The sequence below is a fragment of the Oncorhynchus keta genome, chromosome 15, assembly GCF_023373465.1.
Source record: "Oncorhynchus keta strain PuntledgeMale-10-30-2019 chromosome 15, Oket_V2, whole genome shotgun sequence".
Taxonomy (NCBI): domain Eukaryota; kingdom Metazoa; phylum Chordata; class Actinopteri; order Salmoniformes; family Salmonidae; genus Oncorhynchus; species Oncorhynchus keta.
Window position 1 is genome coordinate 38,372,427 of NC_068435.1, and position 20,325 is coordinate 38,392,751.

General features: G+C 43.0%; 1 protein-coding gene across 6 annotated transcripts in view; it reads left to right on the forward strand.

Annotated features, from left to right (window-relative positions):
* LOC118394889 (far upstream element-binding protein 3-like) overlaps positions 1–20,325 on the forward strand; it is an 89,689-nt gene that overhangs the window by 40,433 nt on the left and 28,931 nt on the right. For 3 of the 6 annotated variants that reach the window (XM_052463992.1, XM_052463991.1, XM_035788504.2), the window contains exons 13-17: positions 3,408–3,568; positions 11,704–11,774; positions 11,868–11,953; positions 17,541–17,609; positions 18,014–18,135. In XM_052463992.1, the coding sequence (XP_052319952.1) occupies positions 3,408–3,568; positions 11,704–11,774; positions 11,868–11,953; positions 17,541–17,609; positions 18,014–18,135 (509 nt within the window). The remainder of the gene's footprint in view (positions 1–3,407; positions 3,569–11,703; positions 11,775–11,867; positions 11,954–17,540; positions 17,610–18,013; positions 18,136–20,325) is intronic. The other 3 variants (XM_052463993.1, XM_035788506.1, XM_052463994.1) reach the window with 2 other exon arrangements.

Sequence of the window (20,325 nt, forward strand, 5' to 3'; positions counted from 1 at the left end):
GAAGGTCTGTTTTGTTGTAAATTTTCTTAGCAACCAAGGTTTTGGTTTGTTTTGGGAAAACCATACTATACCTGGGTGTGCCTGACGAGAAATTAAACTGCAATTAACAATTTTCTAAGTTCCGCACTAAGATTTACACACTAAGTCTGTCTGGTGTCTACTTTTCCCGAAAAATAAGATTATCCAATGACAGAGAAGCATTACTTGGAAAATAGTTAAATTGTGTAACTTTTACCCAGCCGACAAAGATTTCAAAACAATGACTGTGATTAGCGTCTTCCAAACCCTAGATCATATGTCTCCTGTTACCATGGCCCTTAATTGAATCTATGACCTGTCCCTTGCAAAACTTCACATTTTACCTGCAGTAGTGGTGGTCAGTTTTTTGTTGTTGTCCGGGGATACAGCAAAAATATGTGATGTTAAGGGTACTCTAGAGCCAGAGTTGGGTAACACTGATCTAAGGTTTAAGGTATACAAATTTTAATATGTTGAAATCTGAAAAGCTTGTAAGAGTAAAATGCAACCCCTCACTTGTGCTACTTTATGGGTTGGTTCTGGCTGACTTGGATCAGTCACTTTAGGTTTTCTGTGACATACTGTATAGACCAGGGTTTGTTGAAATTTGGGAAAGCCGAAACCTGGAAAACAGAACTTGGGGAAAAAATATGAACAGATTTTAAAAGGCCATACCTGGGTGATCACAGGTATCAAACCCAATATCCTGGCATTGCAATGCTCTACCAAAATGCATGACAGGGTTATATGCTTTGTTAAGCCTCAATTTAATATGATTTATAAAGGTTTGTCATATTTAACAGTGCGCTATGTCACATTTGACATTGGTGGTTGTGTCACAGTTATACCACATTTTATAAACCCTGATGTGGTTATACATTTTTAACACTTACAGTGGGGCAAAAAAGTATTTAGTCAGCTGCCAATTGTGCAAGTTCTCCCACTTAAAAAGATGAGAAGCCTGTAATTTTCATCATAGGTACACTTCAACTATGACAGACAAAATGAGAAAGAAAAATCCAGAAAATCACATTTTAAGATTTTTAATGAATTTATTTGCAAATTATGGGAAAGCTGTGGACATTCCCTTACACCTCAGTGTATTTTGTTAAACGCCAGACCTCTCGGCCAGTGATTCATAATATTAGAAATGCACCGTGTTTATGTATTGAATGCATGTGAAGGACTAGTTGATCAAATTAATGATATTACATCAAATTTATCTCCAGCACCACTGCAATGTCAACATACAGTATGTGATAACGTCAGGTGTCTATGTTTTGTAGTTTAAATGATAGAATATAGAAGTGTTTCCCATGACATGATCCTAATGTTATCATCTGGTGTGCATCATATGATTTTAACCAACTAGGAAAAGGTTTCTTACTATATTTTATATTTTTTGTTAGAAATGTTATTGGTTGCTTTTTTTCCCAGTTCATACTCTATACAAAATCACCATGCCGTTGCCTACTTGGGGTGCACGGCCGTCACCAACGCTTGTTTAATGTGAGTCTAGATCTGAGGGATACCTATCCCGTCTTTGAGCCATCCCAGACGTCCCGATATTTTCAAAATCTGCATAGCTCATATAGTGTTTCAACTGTTCTGCCTGCGGCTATGGAACCCTGACCTGTTCACCGGACGTGCTACCTGTCCCAGACCTGCTGTTTTCAACTCTCTAGAGACAGCAAGAGCGGTAGAGATACTCTGAATGATCGGCTATGAAAAAAAGCCAACTGACATTTACTCGTGAGGTGCTGACCTGTTGCACCTTCTTCAACCACTGTTATTATTATTATTATTTGACCCTGCTGGTCATCTATGGACATTTGAACATCTTGGCCATGTTCTGTTATAATCTCCACCTGGCACAGCCAGAAGAGCACTGGCCACCCCTCAGCCTGGTTCCTTTCTAGGTTTCTTCCTAGGTTCTGGCCTTTCTAGGGAGTTTTTCCCACCATCTCACTGGCTTCTTCTCTAGCGAGCTCTCGCTAATTGCTGACCACCGTGCTTCTACACCTGCAGTGCTTGCTGTTTGGGGTTTTTGGCTGGGTTTCTGTACAGCACTTTGAGATATCAGCTGAAGAAGGGCTATATAAATACATTTGATTTGATTTGATTTAGTGTGAGATGTGCAATGATAAGTTCTGAGAACGGTGGTCAGCAATAGCGAGAGCTCGCTAGAGAAGAAGCCAGTGAGATGACGACATATTGCCCAGAATGTTTAGACTACAACTAGCATACGTTTATACTTGCCTTTATCCAAAGCCAAAGTGTCAGATCGTTACAGCTCTGAAATTCACAAGCAATGTTATTCAATTCAACATTGATATTTCAACTCTGTATGGAAGCGTTAATGTCTGACTGAAAACGTTTGAGGCGACCAAGTGAAGAATCTTGTAGTGTGTGACCCCCCCTGTTTAGTTTGCACTCCGCTACACTATACAAACTACTGGAAAGACGGTCGTTTAATGTGAGAGGCTCAGAGATTTTAGGATTTCGGAGGTCGTGTATTGTACCCCCGGCATTAAAGGAGATCGATTTGATATTCAAGTAACCTATTTTTGATGTTCTGACATAGCATTATAATGTAGCAGTTTCTTTTCTTTCTATTTTTAAACGTTCTCAACTAGCCTCGGTTCCAGAAGCGCGCCAGCAACCGGAGGGCTGCTGGCATAAACATTTTTGTCCACAACATTTGAGAGTAATAAGCTTTTTGTGGAACATTTCTGGGTTTTAGTATTTCAGCTCATAAAACATGGGACCCAACACTTTACGTGTTGCGTTTGTTTTTATTCAGTGTATATTCTGTTTCATTAGTCCACTGTTGATACAGTCCTAAAAGTGTTTTGCATGTCAGCAATCAAGTTTGCAAAACACGTCATACTGTGAAACTTTCTGTATTTTGAACGTTTTACATCTTGAAAACTTGATTTCTGAAAAACATTTCTGTGACTGTATCAACAGTGGACTAATGAAACAAATACCAAAAAACGGGGAGTGGTATTTTCCTTTAATGACTAAATAATACACTGCTATTTTTGTGCTTATTTATGATATTATGGTTGCTTTTCATGAAAATACTCTCAAAGCAATAAAATAAGAACTAGTTAATTAATTTAGGCTTAATTTGTAACATATTGATACAGCCCAACTGAGAGAACTGCACTGTTTTCATTTACAAACTTCAAGTAGAGAATCGTCTTGCACATTACGATATCTCAACCATATATTGTCTAGGTCAAATTTTGACGATACTCGATATCATATATCGGCCCAACACTATTACACAAACGACAAGGGTGCTGTCAAAGAATGACCAAGGATGTGTTATTCCCAGCCATGCATAGTCTCATGTGATGTGATGTGATGTGCTGTCTGTCCAGGCGGAGATACCATCAAGAGCATCAACCAGCAGTCTGGAGCCCACGTGGAGCTGCAGAGGAACCCCCCTCACAACACCGACCCCAATGTCCGCATCTTCTCCATCAGAGGCACCCCGCAACAGATGGAACTAGCACGCCAGCTCATCGATGACAAGATCGGAGTAAGTAGTTGTTGGAAAAAGTTCCCCCAAGCCCAAGTGCCTTTAACACTACATCTGCCGTAGGCCACTGGCGTTTGATTTTGTACGTATTTCTCTCCTCACTGAATGAATGAATGCGTAAAGGCTCAATACAGAGCCTGATACAACAAATAAATGACTTGTTTTCATATCTTGTCCTGAAAATATATTTTCACAAATATTTCTTTATGCAATTAATTCTTTACATTTGTGTTATGCCTGTTTATCAGCGTTGGCACTCGTGTTTATAACAAATAATTTGTCTCCGTGCCTTGCGGGTTGATAACATTCTCTGTATGAAGATGTTACTAGACTGTATTTACTATACCTCTAGTACTAATCAAGTATATTGTAAGGGAAACATGGTACAGCCTTTAAGAATGATGCAGAACAGATCCCTGACTCTATCCGAGTTGATGAGCGACGGGATTGAATGATGCGTGTTACAGTAGGCCTTTAGAATGATGCAGAACAGATCCCTGACTCTATCCGAGTTGATGAGCGACGGGATTGAATGATGCGTGTTACAGTAGGCATTTAGAATGATGCAGAACAGATCCCTGACTCTATCCGAGTTGATGAGCGACGGGATTGAATGATGCGTGTTACAGTAGGCCTTTAGAATGATGCAGAACAGATCCCTGACTCTATCTGAGTTGATGAGCGACGGGATTGAATGATGCGTGTTACAGTAGGCCTTTAGAATGATGCAGAACAGATCCCTGACTCTATCCGAGTTGATGAGCGACGGGATTGAATGATGCGTGTTACAGTAGGCATTTAGAATGATGCAGAACAGATCCCTGACTCTATCTGAGTTGATGAGCGACGGGATTGAATGATGCGTGTTACAGTAGGCCTTTAGAATGATGCAGAACTGAGTTGATGAGCGACGGGATTGAATGATGTGTGTTACAGTAGGCCTTCAGAATGATGCAGAACAGATCCCTGACTCTATCCGAGTTGATGAGCGACGGGATTGAATGATGTGTGTTACAGTAGGCCTTCAGAATGATGCAGAACAGATCCCTGACTCTATCCGAGTTGATGAGCGACGGGATTGAATGATGTGTGTTACAGTAGGCCTTCAGAATGATGCAGAACAGATCCCTGACTCTATCCGAGTTGATGAGCGACGGGATTGAATGATGCGTGTTACAGTAGGCCTTCAGAATGATGCAGAACAGATCCCTGACTCTATCCGAGTTGATGAGCGACGGGATTGAATGATGCGTGTTACAGTAGGCCTTTAGAATGATGCAGAACAGATCCCTGACTCTATCCGAGTTGATGAGCGACGGGATTGAATGATGCGTGTTACAGTAGGCCTTTAGAATGATGCAGAACAGATCTCTGACTCTATCCGAGTTGATGAGCGACGGGATTGAATGATGCGTGTTACAGTAGGCCTTTAGAATGATGCAGAACAGATCCCTGACTCTATTTGAGTTGATGAGCGACGGGATTGAATGATGCGTGTTACAGTAGGCCTTCAGAATGATGCAGAACTGAGTTGATGAGCGACGGGATTGAATGATGCGTGTTACAGTAGGCCTTTAGAATGATGCAGAACTGAGTTGATGAGCGACGGGATTGAATGATGCGTGTTACAGTAGGCCTTTAGAATGATGCAGAACTGAGTTGATGAGCGACGGGATTGAATGATGCGTGTTACAGTAGGCCTTTAGAATGATGCAGAACTGAGTTGATGATGATGATGCGTGTTAAGTAGGCCTTTAGATCCCTGACTCTATCCGAGTTGATGAGCGACGGGATTGAATGATGCGTGTTACAGTAGGCCTTTAGAATGATGCAGAACTGAGTTGATGAGCGACGGGATTGAATGATGCGTGTTACAGTAGGCCTTTAGAATGATGCAGAACAGATCCCTGACTCTATCCGAGTTGATGAGCGACGGGATTGAATGATGCGTGTTACAGTAGGCCTTTAGAATGATGCAGAACTGAGTTGATGAGCGACGGGATTGAATGATGCGTGTTACAGTAGGCCTTTAGAATGATGCAGAACAGATCCCTGACTCTATCCGAGTTGATGAGCGACGGGATTGAATGATGCGTGTTACAGTAGGCCTTTAGAATGATGCAGAACAGATCCCTGACTCTATTTGAGTTGATGAGCGACGGGATTGAATGATGCGTGTTACAGTAGGCCTTTAGAATGATGCAGAACAGATCCCTGACTCTATCCGAGTTGATGAGCGACGGGATTGAATGATGCGTGTTACAGTAGGCCTTTAGAATGATGCAGAACAGATCCCTGACTCTATCCGAGTTGATGAGCGACGGGATGATGCGTGTTACAGTAGGCCTTTAGAATGATGCAGAACAGATCCCTGACTCTATTTGAGTTGATGAGCGACGGGATTGAATGATGCGTGTTACAGTAGGCCTTCAGAATGATGCAGAACTGAGTTGATGAGCGACGGGATTGAATGATGCGTGTTACAGTAGGCCTTTAGAATGATGCAGAACAGATCCCTGACTCTATTTGAGTTGATGAGCGACGGGATTGAATGATGCGTGTTACAGTAGGCCTTCAGAATGATGCAGAACTGAGTTGATGAGCGACGGGATTGAATGATGCGTGTTACAGTAGGCCTTTAGAATGATGCAGAACTGAGTTGATGAGCGACGGGATTGAATGATGCGTGTTACAGTAGGCCTTTAGAATGATGCAGAACTGAGTTGATGAGCGACGGGATTGAATGATGCGTGTTACAGTAGGCCTTTAGAATGATGCAGAACAGATCCCTGACTCTATCCGAGTTGATGAGCGACGGGATTGAATGATGCGTGTTACAGTAGGCCTTTAGAATGATGCAGAACTGAGTTGATGAGCGACGGGATTGAATGATGCGTGTTACAGTAGGCCTTTAGAATGATGCAGAACAGATCCCTGACTCTATCCGAGTTGATGAGCGACGGGATTGAATGATGCGTGTTACAGTAGGCCTTTAGAATGATGCAGAACAGTTGATGCGAACAGATCCGAGTTGATGAGCGACGGGATTGAATGATGCGTGTTACAGTAGGCCTTTAGAATGATGCAGAACAGATCCCTGACTCTATCCGAGTTGATGAGCGACGGGATTGAATGATGCGTGTTACAGTAGGCCTTTAGAATGATGCAGAACAGATCCCTGACTCTATTTGAGTTGATACGGGATTGAATGATGCGTGTTACAGTAGGCCTTTAGAATGATGCAGAACAGATCCCTGACTCTATCCGAGTTGATGAGCGACGGGATTGAATGATGCGTGTTACAGTAGGCCTTTAGAATGATGCAGAACAGATCCCTGACTCTATCCGAGTTGATGAGCGACGGGATTGAATGATGCGTGTTACAGTAGGCCTTTAGAATGATGCAGAACAGATCCCTGACTCTATTTGAGTTGATGAGCGACGGGATTGAATGATGCGTGTTACAGTAGGCCTTCAGAATGATGCAGAACTGAGTTGATGAGCGACGGGATTGAATGATGCGTGTTACAGTAGGCCTTTAGAATGATGCAGAACAGATCCCTGACTCTATCCGAGTTGATGAGCGACGGGATTGAATGATGCGTGTTACAGTAGGCCTTTAGAATGATGCAGAACAGATCCCTGACTCTATCCGAGTTGATGAGCGACGGGATTGAATGATGCGTGTTACAGTAGGCCTTTAGAATGATAATAATAATATAATATATGCCATTTAGCAGACGCTTTTATCCACTTACAGTCATGTGCATACCGTATGGGTGGTCCCGGGAATTGAACCCACTACCCTGGCGTTACAAGCGCCATGCTCTACCAACTGAGCTACAGAAGGACCACATGCAGAACAGATCCCTGACTCTATCCGAGTTGATGAGCGACGGGATTGAATGATGCGTGTTACAGTAGGCCTTTAGAATGATGCAGAACAGATCCCTGACTCTATCCGAGTTGATGAGCGACGGGATTGAATGATGCGTGTTACAGTAGGCCTTTGAATGATGCAGAACAGATCTCTGACTCTATCCGAGTTGATGAGCGACGGGATTGAATGATGCGTGTTACAGTAGGCCTTTAGAATGATGCAGAACAGATCCCTGACTCTATTTGAGTTGATGAGCGACGGGATTGAATGATGCGTGTTACAGTAGGCCTTTAGAATGATGCAGAACAGATCCCTGACTCTATCCGAGTTGATGAGCGACGGGATTGAATGATGCGTGTTACAGTAGGCCTTTAGAATGATGCAGAACTGAGTTGATGAGCGACGGGATTGAATGATGCGTGTTACAGTAGGCCTTTAGAATGATGCAGAACTGAGTTGATGAGCGACGGGATTGAATGATGCGTGTTACAGTAGGCCTTTAGAATGATGCAGAACAGATCCCTGACTCTATCCGAGTTGATGAGCGACGGGATTGAATGATGCGTGTTACAGTAGGCCTTTAGAATGATGCAGAACAGATCCCTGACTCTATCCGAGTTGATGAGCGACGGGATTGAATGATGCGTGTTACAGTAGGCCTTTAGAATGATGCAGAACTGAGTTGATGAGCGACGGGATTGAATGATGCGTGTTACAGTAGGCCTTTAGAATGATGCAGAACAGATCCCTGACTCTATCCGAGTTGATGAGCGACGGGATTGAATGATGCGTGTTACAGTAGGCCTTTAGAATGATGCAGAACTGAGTTGATGAGCGACGGGATTGAATGATGCGTGTTACAGTAGGCCTTTAGAATGATGCAGAACAGATCCCTGACTCTATCCGAGTTGATGAGCGACGGGATTGAATGATGCGTGTTACAGTAGGCCTTTAGAATGATGCAGAACTGAGTTGATGAGCGACGGGATTGAATGATGCGTGTTACAGTAGGCCTTTAGAATGATGCAGAACAGATCCCTGACTCTATCCGAGTTGATGAGCCGGGATTGAATGATGCGTGTTACAGTAGGCCTTTAGAATGATGCAGAACAGATCCCTGACTCTATCCGAGTTGATGAGCGACGGGATTGAATGATGCGTGTTACAGTAGGCCTTTAGAATGATGCAGAACAGATCCCTGACTCTATCCGAGTTGATGAGCGACGGGATTGAATGATGCGTGTTACAGTAGGCCTTTAGAATGATGCAGAACAGATCCCTGACTCTATTTGAGTTGATGAGCGACGGGATTGAATGATGCGTGTTACAGTAGGCCTTCAGAATGATGCAGAACTGAGTTGATGAGCGACGGGATTGAATGATGCGTGTTACAGTAGGCCTTTAGAATGATGCAGAACAGATCCCTGACTCTATCCGAGTTGATGAGCGACGGGATTGAATGATGCGTGTTACAGTAGGCCTTTAGAATGATGCAGAACAGATCCCTGACTCTATCCGAGTTGATGAGCGACGGGATTGAATGATGCGTGTTACAGTAGGCCTTCAGAATGATGCAGAACTGAGTTGATGACGGGATTGAATGATGCGTGTTACAGTAGGCCTTTAGAATGATAATAATAATATAATATATGCCATTTAGCAGACGCTTTTATCCAAAGCGACTTACAGTCATGTGTGCATACATTCTACGTATGGGTGGTCCCGGGAATTGAACCCACTACCCTGGCGTTACAAGCGCCATGCTCTACCAACTGAGCTACAGAAGGACCACATGCAGAACAGATCCCTGACTCTATCCGAGTTGATGAGCGACGGGATTGAATGATGCGTGTTACAGTAGGCCTTTAGAATGATGCAGAACTGAGTTGAACGGGATTGAATGATGCGTGTTACAGTAGGCCTTTAGAATGATGCAGAACAGATCCCTGACTCTATCCGAGTTGATGAGCGACGGGATTGAATGATGCGTGTTACAGTAGGCCTTTAGAATGATGCAGAACTGAGTTGATCCCGGGATTGAATGATCGTGTTACAGTAGGCCTTTAGAATGATGCAGAACTGAGTTGATGAGCGACGGGATTGAATGATGCGTGTTACAGTAGGCCTTCAGAATGATGCAGAACAGATCTCTGACTCTATCCGAGTTGATGAGCGACGGGATTGAATGATGCGTGTTACAGTAGGCCTTTAGAATGATGCAGAACAGATCCCTGACTCTATCCGAGTTGATGAGCGACGGGATTGAATGATGCGTGTTACAGTAGGCCTTCAGAATGATGCAGAACAGATCCCTGACTCTATCCGAGTTGATGAGCGACGGGATTGAATGATGCGTGTTACAGTAGGCCTTTAGAATGATGCAGAACAGATCCCTGACTCTATCCGAGTTGATGAGCGACGGGATTGAATGATGCGTGTTACAGTAGGCCTTCAGAATGATGCAGAACAGATCCCTGACTCTATCCGAGTTGATGAGCGACGGGATTGAATGATGCGTGTTACAGTAGGCCTTTAGAATGATGAAGAACAGATCCCTGACTCTATCCGAGTTGATGAGCGACGGGATTGAATGATGCGTGTTACAGTAGGCCTTTAGAATGATGCAGAACAGATCTCTGACTCTATCCGAGTTGATGAGCGACGGGATTGAATGATATCAGAAAGAACATGTTTTGCAGATTCTACTTTGTCAAATAACTCTCAATATTCTAGAGATGCAGCTCTATTTACAAACATCAACTTTTGAATAATAGCACTGTCCATGCGTTCAGCACTCGTAATAATAATAATAATAATATATGCCATTTAGCAGACGCTTTTATCCAAAGCGACTTACAGTCATGTGTGCATACATTCTACGTATGGGTGGTCCCGGGAATCGAACCCACTACCCTGGCGTTACAAGCGCCATGCTCTACCAACTGAGCTACAGAAGGACCACCAGAAGGACGTGCGACAGTGTTTCTCAGGCCACTAAGCAAAGACTAGTAATCTGATTAAAATATACATTTTCTTATTTCCACAATGTTTCTTTAGACCTGCACTAACTAAATTAGAACAGATTTCTTTGATGGAACTCTTGAACTAGTGGTTTTTGGTTTTTAAGAAACTACTGAAAATGCTATTAATTTATTTAAAAAATGTGTTTTTATTCTGTTACCTAAGACCTTCATAAACACAACCAAATGGTTGTTTTTCTGAAAGCATACAGTGCATTCGTGAAGTATTCAGACCCTCTGACATTTTGTTACAGCCTTATTCTAAAATGGATTAAATAGTTTGACAAAGAAAAGAAAAAAAAGTTTAGAAATGTTCTGAACTGAAATATCACATTTCTATAAGTATGCTGACCCTTTACTCAGTACTTTGTTGAAGCACTTTTAGCAGCGATTACAACTTCAAGTCTTCTTGGGTATGACGCTACAAGCTTGGCACACCTGTATTTGGGGAGTTTCTCTCATTCTCCTCTGCAGATCCTCACAAGCTCTGTCAGGTTGGATGGGGAGCGTCGCTGCACAGCTATTTTCAGGTCTCTCCAGAGATATTCGATTAGGTTTAAGTCCGGGCTCTAGCTGGGCCATTCAAGGACATTCAGAGACTTGTCCCGAAGCCACTCCTGCATTGCTGTGTGCTTAGGATCATTGTCCTGTTGGAAGGTTAACTTTCACCCCAGTCTGAGGTCCTGAGCTTCATCAAGGATGTCTCTGTACTTTGCTCCGTTCATCTTTCCCTCTTTCCTGACCAGAGCTCAATTTAGAGTCTCGTAGCAACGCTCTGAATACTTATGTAAAGAAGGAAAGAAAAACCTGTTTTCGCTTTGTCATTATGGGGTATCGTGTGTAGATTGAGTATTTACATATTTTAAAATATATATATATATATATATTAAATAAATCAATTTTTTAATAAGGCTGTAACATCACAAAAAGTCAAGGGGTCTAAATACTTGCCGGAATGCACTGTATATGTCATTTGTTTATTAGACTGTTAGAATGGGAGGTCCATCGATGCCAGGCGTATGCTAACATTCTCTAGCAGATACTTATAGGCTGAAAGGCCTGGCAGTTCTAGTGATAAGTCAACAGGACTACCAAGGCATATTGTTAAACATTTCTAAACGTTTTAATTATTAACTGTTAGTCGACTAAATAAATACTGCCGTGATTTCAACTTATTCAACCTGGTGTTATTTACTCTGGTTAACAGTGTTGAATGTATCGTCTTTTTTCTTCAGGGTTCAGGAATAGTGAGCAACAATCATTTTGGATTTAGCCCTTTCACTCAAGGCCCTGCAACTCATCAAAAGTAAGTCAGACTTTCTGTTGGCGTCTGTCGGTTGTACCTATATGCATTTTTTTGTGTGTTGCTGTAGCTCTTTCTGCTTTCTGTCTTGATAAGTTGTGGCAGTGGAGCCCAGACCTTCATGACAGGAGGATGGGGGACTACTTATCAAACATGGCAGCCTCAAGGCCAGCAGGACCCCAGTAAGTCACTTTTTGCTCAACAGCTCGTCATAAGCACAGCCTGTAAACATTTGGTAACCCTTTCTTGTATTGTGATTAACATCAACTCAGCTAGCCTGATGGAACCAGCCTGATCTCTACATAATTTTTTAATTTTTTAATCTATTTAACCTTTATTTAACTCGGCAAGTCAGTTAAGAACACATTCTTATTTACAATGATGGCCTACACCGGCCAAACTCCCAGGGAGTTGACTCCCAGTCACGGCCGGTTGTGATAGTCTGGATTCGAACCAGGTTGTCTGTAGTGACGCCTCAAGCTGAGATGCAGTGCCTTAAACCACTGTGCCACTTGGGAGCCCAAGTGACATTCATCATTGAAACCAAAGGTGAATGCAGCGATCAGGCTGGTTCCACCAGGCTAAACTCTACAGCAATATCTTGATATCGATATTTCCTCATCTTAAACATAGTTTTGAAACGATTTTGCACAGAGTTTATATGAATTAGACATATAAAGATGGACTCTGCAAAATGTGGCTAATTTCAGTGTCTTACAAATATCTCTCAAATGTAAGACTCATAAATGCTTACAAGCAGATAAGACAGAGTTTGAATTGTCCAGGGTATTTCATCTTCTCAGGGCAATGCTCAGTAATCAGTGAAGTAGAGGTTGCTGTGCTTGGGTCAGTTTTGCATTTACCCCTTAGTGGTTTATGTTAGGATTTGGGGAGGGGAAGCTAATCATAAATCTGTCCCTTGGCGGGACTTCACACCGGAGCCTAAAAGAGCATGAATAGGACAGGAGAGATGCGTTCATGTTTAGATGTTTCTGACCCAGCAGTAGGTGTGGTTGGCTGGTGTTAAACACCACCACAAACATGTTTAGATGTTTCTGACCCAGCAGTAGGTGTGGTTGGCTGGTGTTAAACACCACCACAAACATGTTTAGATGTTTCTGACCCAGCAGTTGGTGTGGTTGGCTGGTGTTAAACACCACCACAAACATGTTTAGATGTTTCTGACCCAGCAGTAAGTGTGGTTGGCTGGTTTTAACCACCACCACAAACATGTTTAGATGTTTCTGACCCAGCAGTAGGTGTGGTTGGCTGGTGTTAAACACCACCACAAACATGTTTAGATGTTTCTGACCCAGCAGTAGGTGTGGTTGGCTGGTGTTAAACACCACCACAAACATGTTTAGATGTTTCTGACCCAGCAGTAGGTGTGGTTGGCTGGTGTTAAACACCACCACAAACATGTTTAGATGTTTCTGACCCAGCAGTAGGTGTGGTTGGCTGGTGTTAAACACCACCACAAACATGTTTAGATGTTTCTGACCCAGCAGTAGGTGTGGTTGGCTGGTGTTAAACACCACCACAAACATGTTTAGATGTTTCTGACCCAGCAGTAGGTGTGGTTGGCTGGTTTTAACCACCACCACAAAAAAGTTTAGATGTTTCTGACCCAGCAGTAGGTGTGGTTGGCTGGTGTTAAACACCATCCAGGCATAAGACTTATTTAGGTGGGAATGAACTAGGGCTGCACGATTCTGACAAAATAATATTTCACCAAAGATTAATATGATTTGCAATTATGTACTTCTTCTTAACTACTTCAGTCAGTAGCCTACCACCATTACTACTACTACTACTACTACAACAAAGGTTTTTAAATCCCATGACAACTTTCTTCACAACCATAGTTCAAGACAAGCAAGCACACATTTTCTTAAGGAAATATAATTTTCTATTTCGATGTTTGGAATAGAGTAGGCACTTGGAATACGGTGTTTTGCAATGAATGAAAAAGCAGAGGATTTTCATTCAGAACATGTCGTTGCGTTACATTCAGATCTCCACCACCACTGGTACCAGTCTGTATTAGATAGCTAACGTTTGTGAGCCAAATTTCTTTCCAGCAGCATACCACCCTGCATCCATCTGCTGGCTGGCCGCTGAAGCTTGCTCGTTCACCCCCCTCCTCTCCCCTGTAACTAATTCCCCAGGTCGTTGCTGTAAACAGGAATGTATTCTCAGTCAATTTATCTGGTCAAATAATTTAATACCACATTTAATACCACATTTATTTAGCTCGGTCGAATTAGCATTAGTGGCTAGATACAGCGTGCAAAAGAAAAAGTACCTCAACTAACAAGCTTTTTTCAGAGAGTAAGATTCACAAAGTAGATGCATATTATAGATGTCGATGCATGTTAAGAAGCAATTGGAAAGCTACATTGTTTTCACAAATTGGACAAGTCTGTTTGCAATACCGCATGCGTTAATATAAGAACTGCATGCGGACAGTGTGAATATAACTTTGGACAGTCAGGAACTGTACTACCTGCTTGAGTGGCAGGGGGCGGTCTTGGTGTGTGTTCGAAGCGGGTGCAGGAGGACAGGGTCATCAAATTGTATTTGTCACATGAGCCGAATACGACAGGTGTAGGTAGCCCTTACCGTGAAATGCTTACTTACAAGCCCTTTAACTAACAATGCCGTTCAAGAAAGAGTTAAGAAAATATTTACGAAATAAACGGAAGTAAAAAATTATAAAAAGTAACTCGATAAAATAACAATAACGAGGCTATATATATATACAGGTTAGTCGAGGTAATTTGTACATGTAGGTATGGATACAGTGACTGCATAGAGAATAGACAGCTTGTAGCAGCAGTGTAAAAACAAATAGGGGGTGTCAATTTAAATATTCCGGGTGGCCATTTTATTAATTGTTCAGCAGTCTAATGGCTTGGGGGTAGAAGCTAAGGAGCCCTTTGGTCATAGACTTGGCGCTCCCATACCGTTTGCCATGCGGTAGCAGAAACAGCAGTCTAGGACTTGGGTGACTGGAGTCTTTTTGACAACTTTTTGGGCTTTTTCTCTGACACCGTCTAGTATATAGATCCTGGATGGCAGGAAGCTTGGCCACAGTGATATACTGGGCTGTACTACCCTCTGTAGCGCCTTATGGTTAGCTGCCGAGCAGTTGCCATACCAGGCAGTAATGCAACCAGTCAGAATGCTCTCGATGGTGCAGCTGTATAACTTTGAGGATCTGTGGACCCATGACAAATTATTTCAGTCTCCTGAGGGTGAAAATGTGTTGTCGGTGCCCTCTTCACGACTGTCTTGGTGTGTTTGGACCATGTTAGTTTGTTGGTGATGTGGACACCAAGGAACTTGAAACTCTCGATCCGCTCCACTACACCCCGGTTGATGTTATGGGGGCCTGTTTGGCCTGCCTTTTCCTGTAGTCCACGATCAGATCCTTTGTCTTGCTCACATTGAGGGAGAGGTGGTTGTCCTGGCACCACACTGACAGGTCTCTGACCTCCTCCCTATAGGCTGTCTCATCGTTGTTGGTGATCAGGCCTACCACGGTTGTGTCATCAGCAAACTTAATGATGGTGTTGCAGTCGTGGGTGAACAGGGAGTACAGGAGGGGACTAAGTTGTTGCCTATCTTTACCACCTGGTGGCGGCCCATCAGGGTCCTTAGCTTAGTGATGAGCTTTGTGGGCGCTATGGTGTTGGAACGCTGAGCTGTAGTCAATGAACAGCATTCTCACATAGGTGTTCCTTTTGTATAGGTGGGAAAGGGCAGTGTGGAGTGCGATTGAGATTGTGTCGTCTGTGGATATGTTGGGGAGGTATGCGAATTGGAGTGGGTCTAGGGTTTCCGGTATGATGATGTTGATGTGAGCCATGACCAGCCTTTCAAAGCACTTCATGGCTAATGACTTGAGCGCTACGGGGTGGTAATCATTTAGGCAGGTTACCTTCTCTTCCTTGGGCACAAGGACTATGGTGGTCTGCTTGAAACGTAGGTATTATAATTAGTCAGGGAGATGTTAAAAGTTGCCAGTTTGTCCGCACATGCTTTCGGTACACGTCCTGGTAATCCGTCTAGCCCTGCGGCTTTGTGAATGTTGACCTGTTTAAAGGTCTGCTTCCGTCGGCTGCCAAGAGCATGATCACACAGTCATCTGGAACAGCTGGTGCTCTCATGCATGCTTCAGTGTTGCTTGCCTCGAAGCGAGCATAAAAGACAATTAGCTCGCCTCACTGGGCAGCTCGCGGCTGGGTTTCCCTTTTGTAATACGTATTAGTTTTCAAGCCCTGCTACATCTGACCAGCGATAGTTCTTAATCCTGTATTGACACAAAATCATAAATCCTACCTATTTCTACTATTTATCTTAAAATCTGATTTTAAACCTAACCATTGTGCTAACCTTATGCCTAACCTTAAATCAAGACCCAAAAGCAATGTTTGTTTTCATTCATCTTTACAATATAGCCAATTTTGACTTTGTGGCTGTGGTCACTAGTGGAAACCGGAGGTGAGAGACCACTCGAACATCCGAAAAATCATAAGTAACAATGAGTAAACTATAGGAACTATAGATGTTGCACGCGGCTGAGGGGTATTTCAAAGTATCGCACACAGCCTCTTGCGATATGGACATTGCACGTGTCAATATTGCAATTTCGATGTGAATTGGATTAATCATGCAGCCCTAGAATGAACCAGGTCTAGTAGGTACACATTAGAGTTCATCCTCTCCTCTTTTGCTTGTAAGCCAATTGAAGGGGTTAGTCTATTATGGCTTGAACCAATTTCATTGGCGAAACAGAGATGTTCTACAAATAACAAAACAATTGTCAGGAAATTGTCAGAAGGGCTTCTAAGGAAAATTAAAATATACGTTGACTACTATTCACCGAATCAAGTGAGTTCTGACAGCTTTGGGCCAAATGCTGCAAAGCAAATACTTATCCCCAAATGTTAGAGAACATATCCCCAAATGTTGGAGAACATATCCCCAAATGTTAGAGAACATATCACCAAATGTTAGAGAACATATCCCCAAATGTTAGAGAACATATCCCCAAATGTTAGAGAACATATCCCCAAATGTTAGAGAACATATCCCCAAATGTTAGAGAACATATCCCCAAATGTTAGAGAACATATCCCCAAATGTTAGAGAACATATCCCCAAATGTTAGAGAACATATCCCCAAATGTTGGAGAACATATCCCCAAATGTTGGAGAACATATCCCCAAATGTTGGAGAACATATCCCCAAATGTTGGAGAACATATCCCCAAATGTTGGAGAACATATCCCCAAATGTTGGAGAACATATCCCCAAATGTTGGAGAACATATCCCCAAATGTTGGAGAACATATCCCCAAATGTTAGAGAACATATCCCCAAATGTTAGAGAACATATCCCCAAATGTTGGAGAACATATCCCCAAATGTTGGAGAACATATCCCCAAATGTTGGAGAACATATCCCCAAATGTTGGAGAACATATCCCCAAATGTTGGAGAACATATCCCCAAATGTTGGAGAACATATCCCCAAATGTTGGAGAACATATCCCCAAATGTTGGAGAACATATCCCCAAATGTTAGAGAACATATCCCCAAATGTTAGAGAACATATCCCCAAATGTTGGAGAACATATCCCCAAATGTTGGAGAACATATCCCCAAATGTTGGAGAACATATCCCCAAATGTTGGAGCCCATCTTAAATACACTGGTATTTGTCATATGTTTAATACAATGTTGTATTATTTGGGTACAGGTCACAATGGACCCCAAGCAGGCCAGATGGACTACTCTAAAGCATGGGAGCAGTATTATAAAAAGCTAGGCAAGTGCTCATGAGACCGTACAAACCCTGTCTTACCCATGTGACTATTCAGAGTTTTGTTTTTCAGTAACTTTGCTTTATTGTGACAATTTAGTGCAACTGTATCAAAGCTTGAGGTTCAGCATTTAGCGCAGTATATCCCCAGTAGTAGACATTGCAGATAATGCAATGATTATGATTCTCCATGTCCACCTTAATGGCCCTTTCTGTGTTTGCAGGCCAAAATACCCATGCTCAGATTATTGTCCATGATTACAGCAAAGCATGGGAGGATTAATATAAGAAATTGTAGGCTCATTCATTTTGTCAGTTGTCTTTAGACATAGTCAAGGTTACAAATAGGATTGTGATAGCGTTATTTGATGCTGTTTTCTCACAATGTCTTTACACTTGTGCCCTAAAAGGTCAGACATCTCAGCAGCAGAGCTCGCTCCCAGAATACAGTGCGGCTGTGGCAGAGTATTACAGGCAGCAGGGAGCATACCTCTGGCCGGGTGCACAGGCAACCCAGGGCCCAGGTCTTCAGGTAATGTACAACTCAGCCAAACCTGTACTCACAATGGCCTCTAAACAACTTTCTCTAAACATGACCTAAACAGCCTTTTGTCTCTAAACAGCATTGTAAACTCAGCAAAAAAAGAAACGTCCTCACTGTCAACTGCGTTTATTTTCAGCAAACTTAACGTGTGTAAATATTTGTATGAACATAAGATTCAACAACTGAGACATGAACTGAACAAGTTCCACAGACATGTGACTAACAGAAATGGAATAATGTGTCCCTGAACAAAGGGGGGGTCAAAAGTAACAGTCAGTATCTGGTGTGGCCACCAGCTGCATTAAGTACTGCTCCTCCTCATCTCCTCATGGACTGCACCAGATTTGCCAGTTCTTGCTATGAGATGTTATCCCACTCTTCCACCAAGGTACCTGCAAATTCCCAGATATTTCTGAGGGGAATGGCCCAAGCCCTCAACCTCCAATCCAACTGGTCCCAGATGTGCTCAATGGGATTGAGATCCGGGCTCTTCGCTGGCCATGGCAGAACACTGACATTACTGTCTTGCAGGAAATCATGCACAGAACGAGCAGTATGGCTGATGGCATTGTCATGCTGGAGGGTCATGCCAGGATGAGCCTGCAGGAAACGTTCCACATGAGGGAGGAGGATGTCTTCCCTGTAACGCACAGCGTTGAGATTGCCTGCGATGACAACAAGCTCAGTCCGATGATACCCCTCCACCTCCAAATCATTCCCGCTCCAGAGAACAAGCCTCGGTGTAACGCTCATTCCATCGACGATAAACGCGACTCCGACCATCACCCCTGTTGAGACAAAACCGCAAACAGCACTTTTTGCCAGTCCTGTCTGGTCCAGCGACAGTGGGTTTGTACCCATAGGCAACGTTGTTGCCGGTGATGTCTGGTGAGGACCTGCCTTACAACAGGCCTACAAGCGCTCAGTCCACCCTCTCTCGGCCTATTGCGAATAGTCTGAGCACTGATGAAGGGATTGTGCGTTCCTGGTGTAACTTGGGCAGTTGTTGCCATCCTGTACCTGTCCAGCAGGTGTGATGTTCGGATGTATCGATCCTGTGCAGGTGTTGTTACAAGTGGTCTGCTACTACGAGGACGATCAGCTGTCTGTCCTGTCTCCTTGTAGCGCTGTCTTAGGCGTCTCACAGTACTGGCATTGCAATTTATTGCCCTGGCCACATCTGCCATCCTCATGCCTCCTTGCAGCATGCCTAAGGCACATCCACACAGATGAGCAGGGACTCTGGGCATCTTTCTTTTGCTGTTTTTCAGGGTCAGTAGAAAGGCCTCTTTAGTGTCATACGTTTTCATGACTGTGACCTTAATTGCCTACCGTCTGTAAGCTGTTTAGTGTCTTAACGACCGTTCCACAGGTGCATGTTCATTAATTGTTTATGGTTCATTGAACCAAGCATGGGAAACGGTGTTTAAACCCTTTACAATGAAGATCTGTAAAGTTATTTGGATTTTTACGAATTATCTTTGAAAGACAGAGTCTTGAAAAAGGGGCGTTTCTTTTTTTTTGCTGAGTTTTTGTGCCTCTCTCTTAACAGCTCTATTTTTGTCTTTAAACCGCTCTGTCTCTGCCTCAGTCTTTAAATTGCTCTGTTTCTACCCCTAAACAGTGCACTGCCTCTCAGCACAGCACTGTCTCTGCCTCTCAACACAGCACTGTCTCTGCCTCTCAACACAGCACTGTCTCTGCCTCTCAACACAGCTCTGCCTTTAAACATACAGTACCTTCAGAAAGTATTCATACCCCTGGACTTATTACACATTTTGTTGTGTTACAGCCTGAATTCAAAGTGGAATAAATTGACTACACACTATACCTCATAATTACAGTGAAACCCTGTTTTTAGACCTTTTAGCAAATTTATTGAATAGGAAATATGTAATTTACATAACCCCGAATGTAGAAGCTTCTTTAGCGGTGATTACAGCTTTGAGTCGTCTTTGGTATGTCTATCAGCTTTTCACATCTGGATTTGGGGATTTTGTCCCATTCTTTCTTGCAGATTTTCTCAAACTCTTAAGTTAGATTGGGAGCGGCGGTGAACAGCTTGGTGGCTTGAATGGTATTCAAGTCTGGGCTTTGGCTGGGCCACTCAGGGACTTTCACATTATTGTTCTAATGCCATTCCAGCATTGCTTTGGCTGTATGCTTGGAGTCATTGTC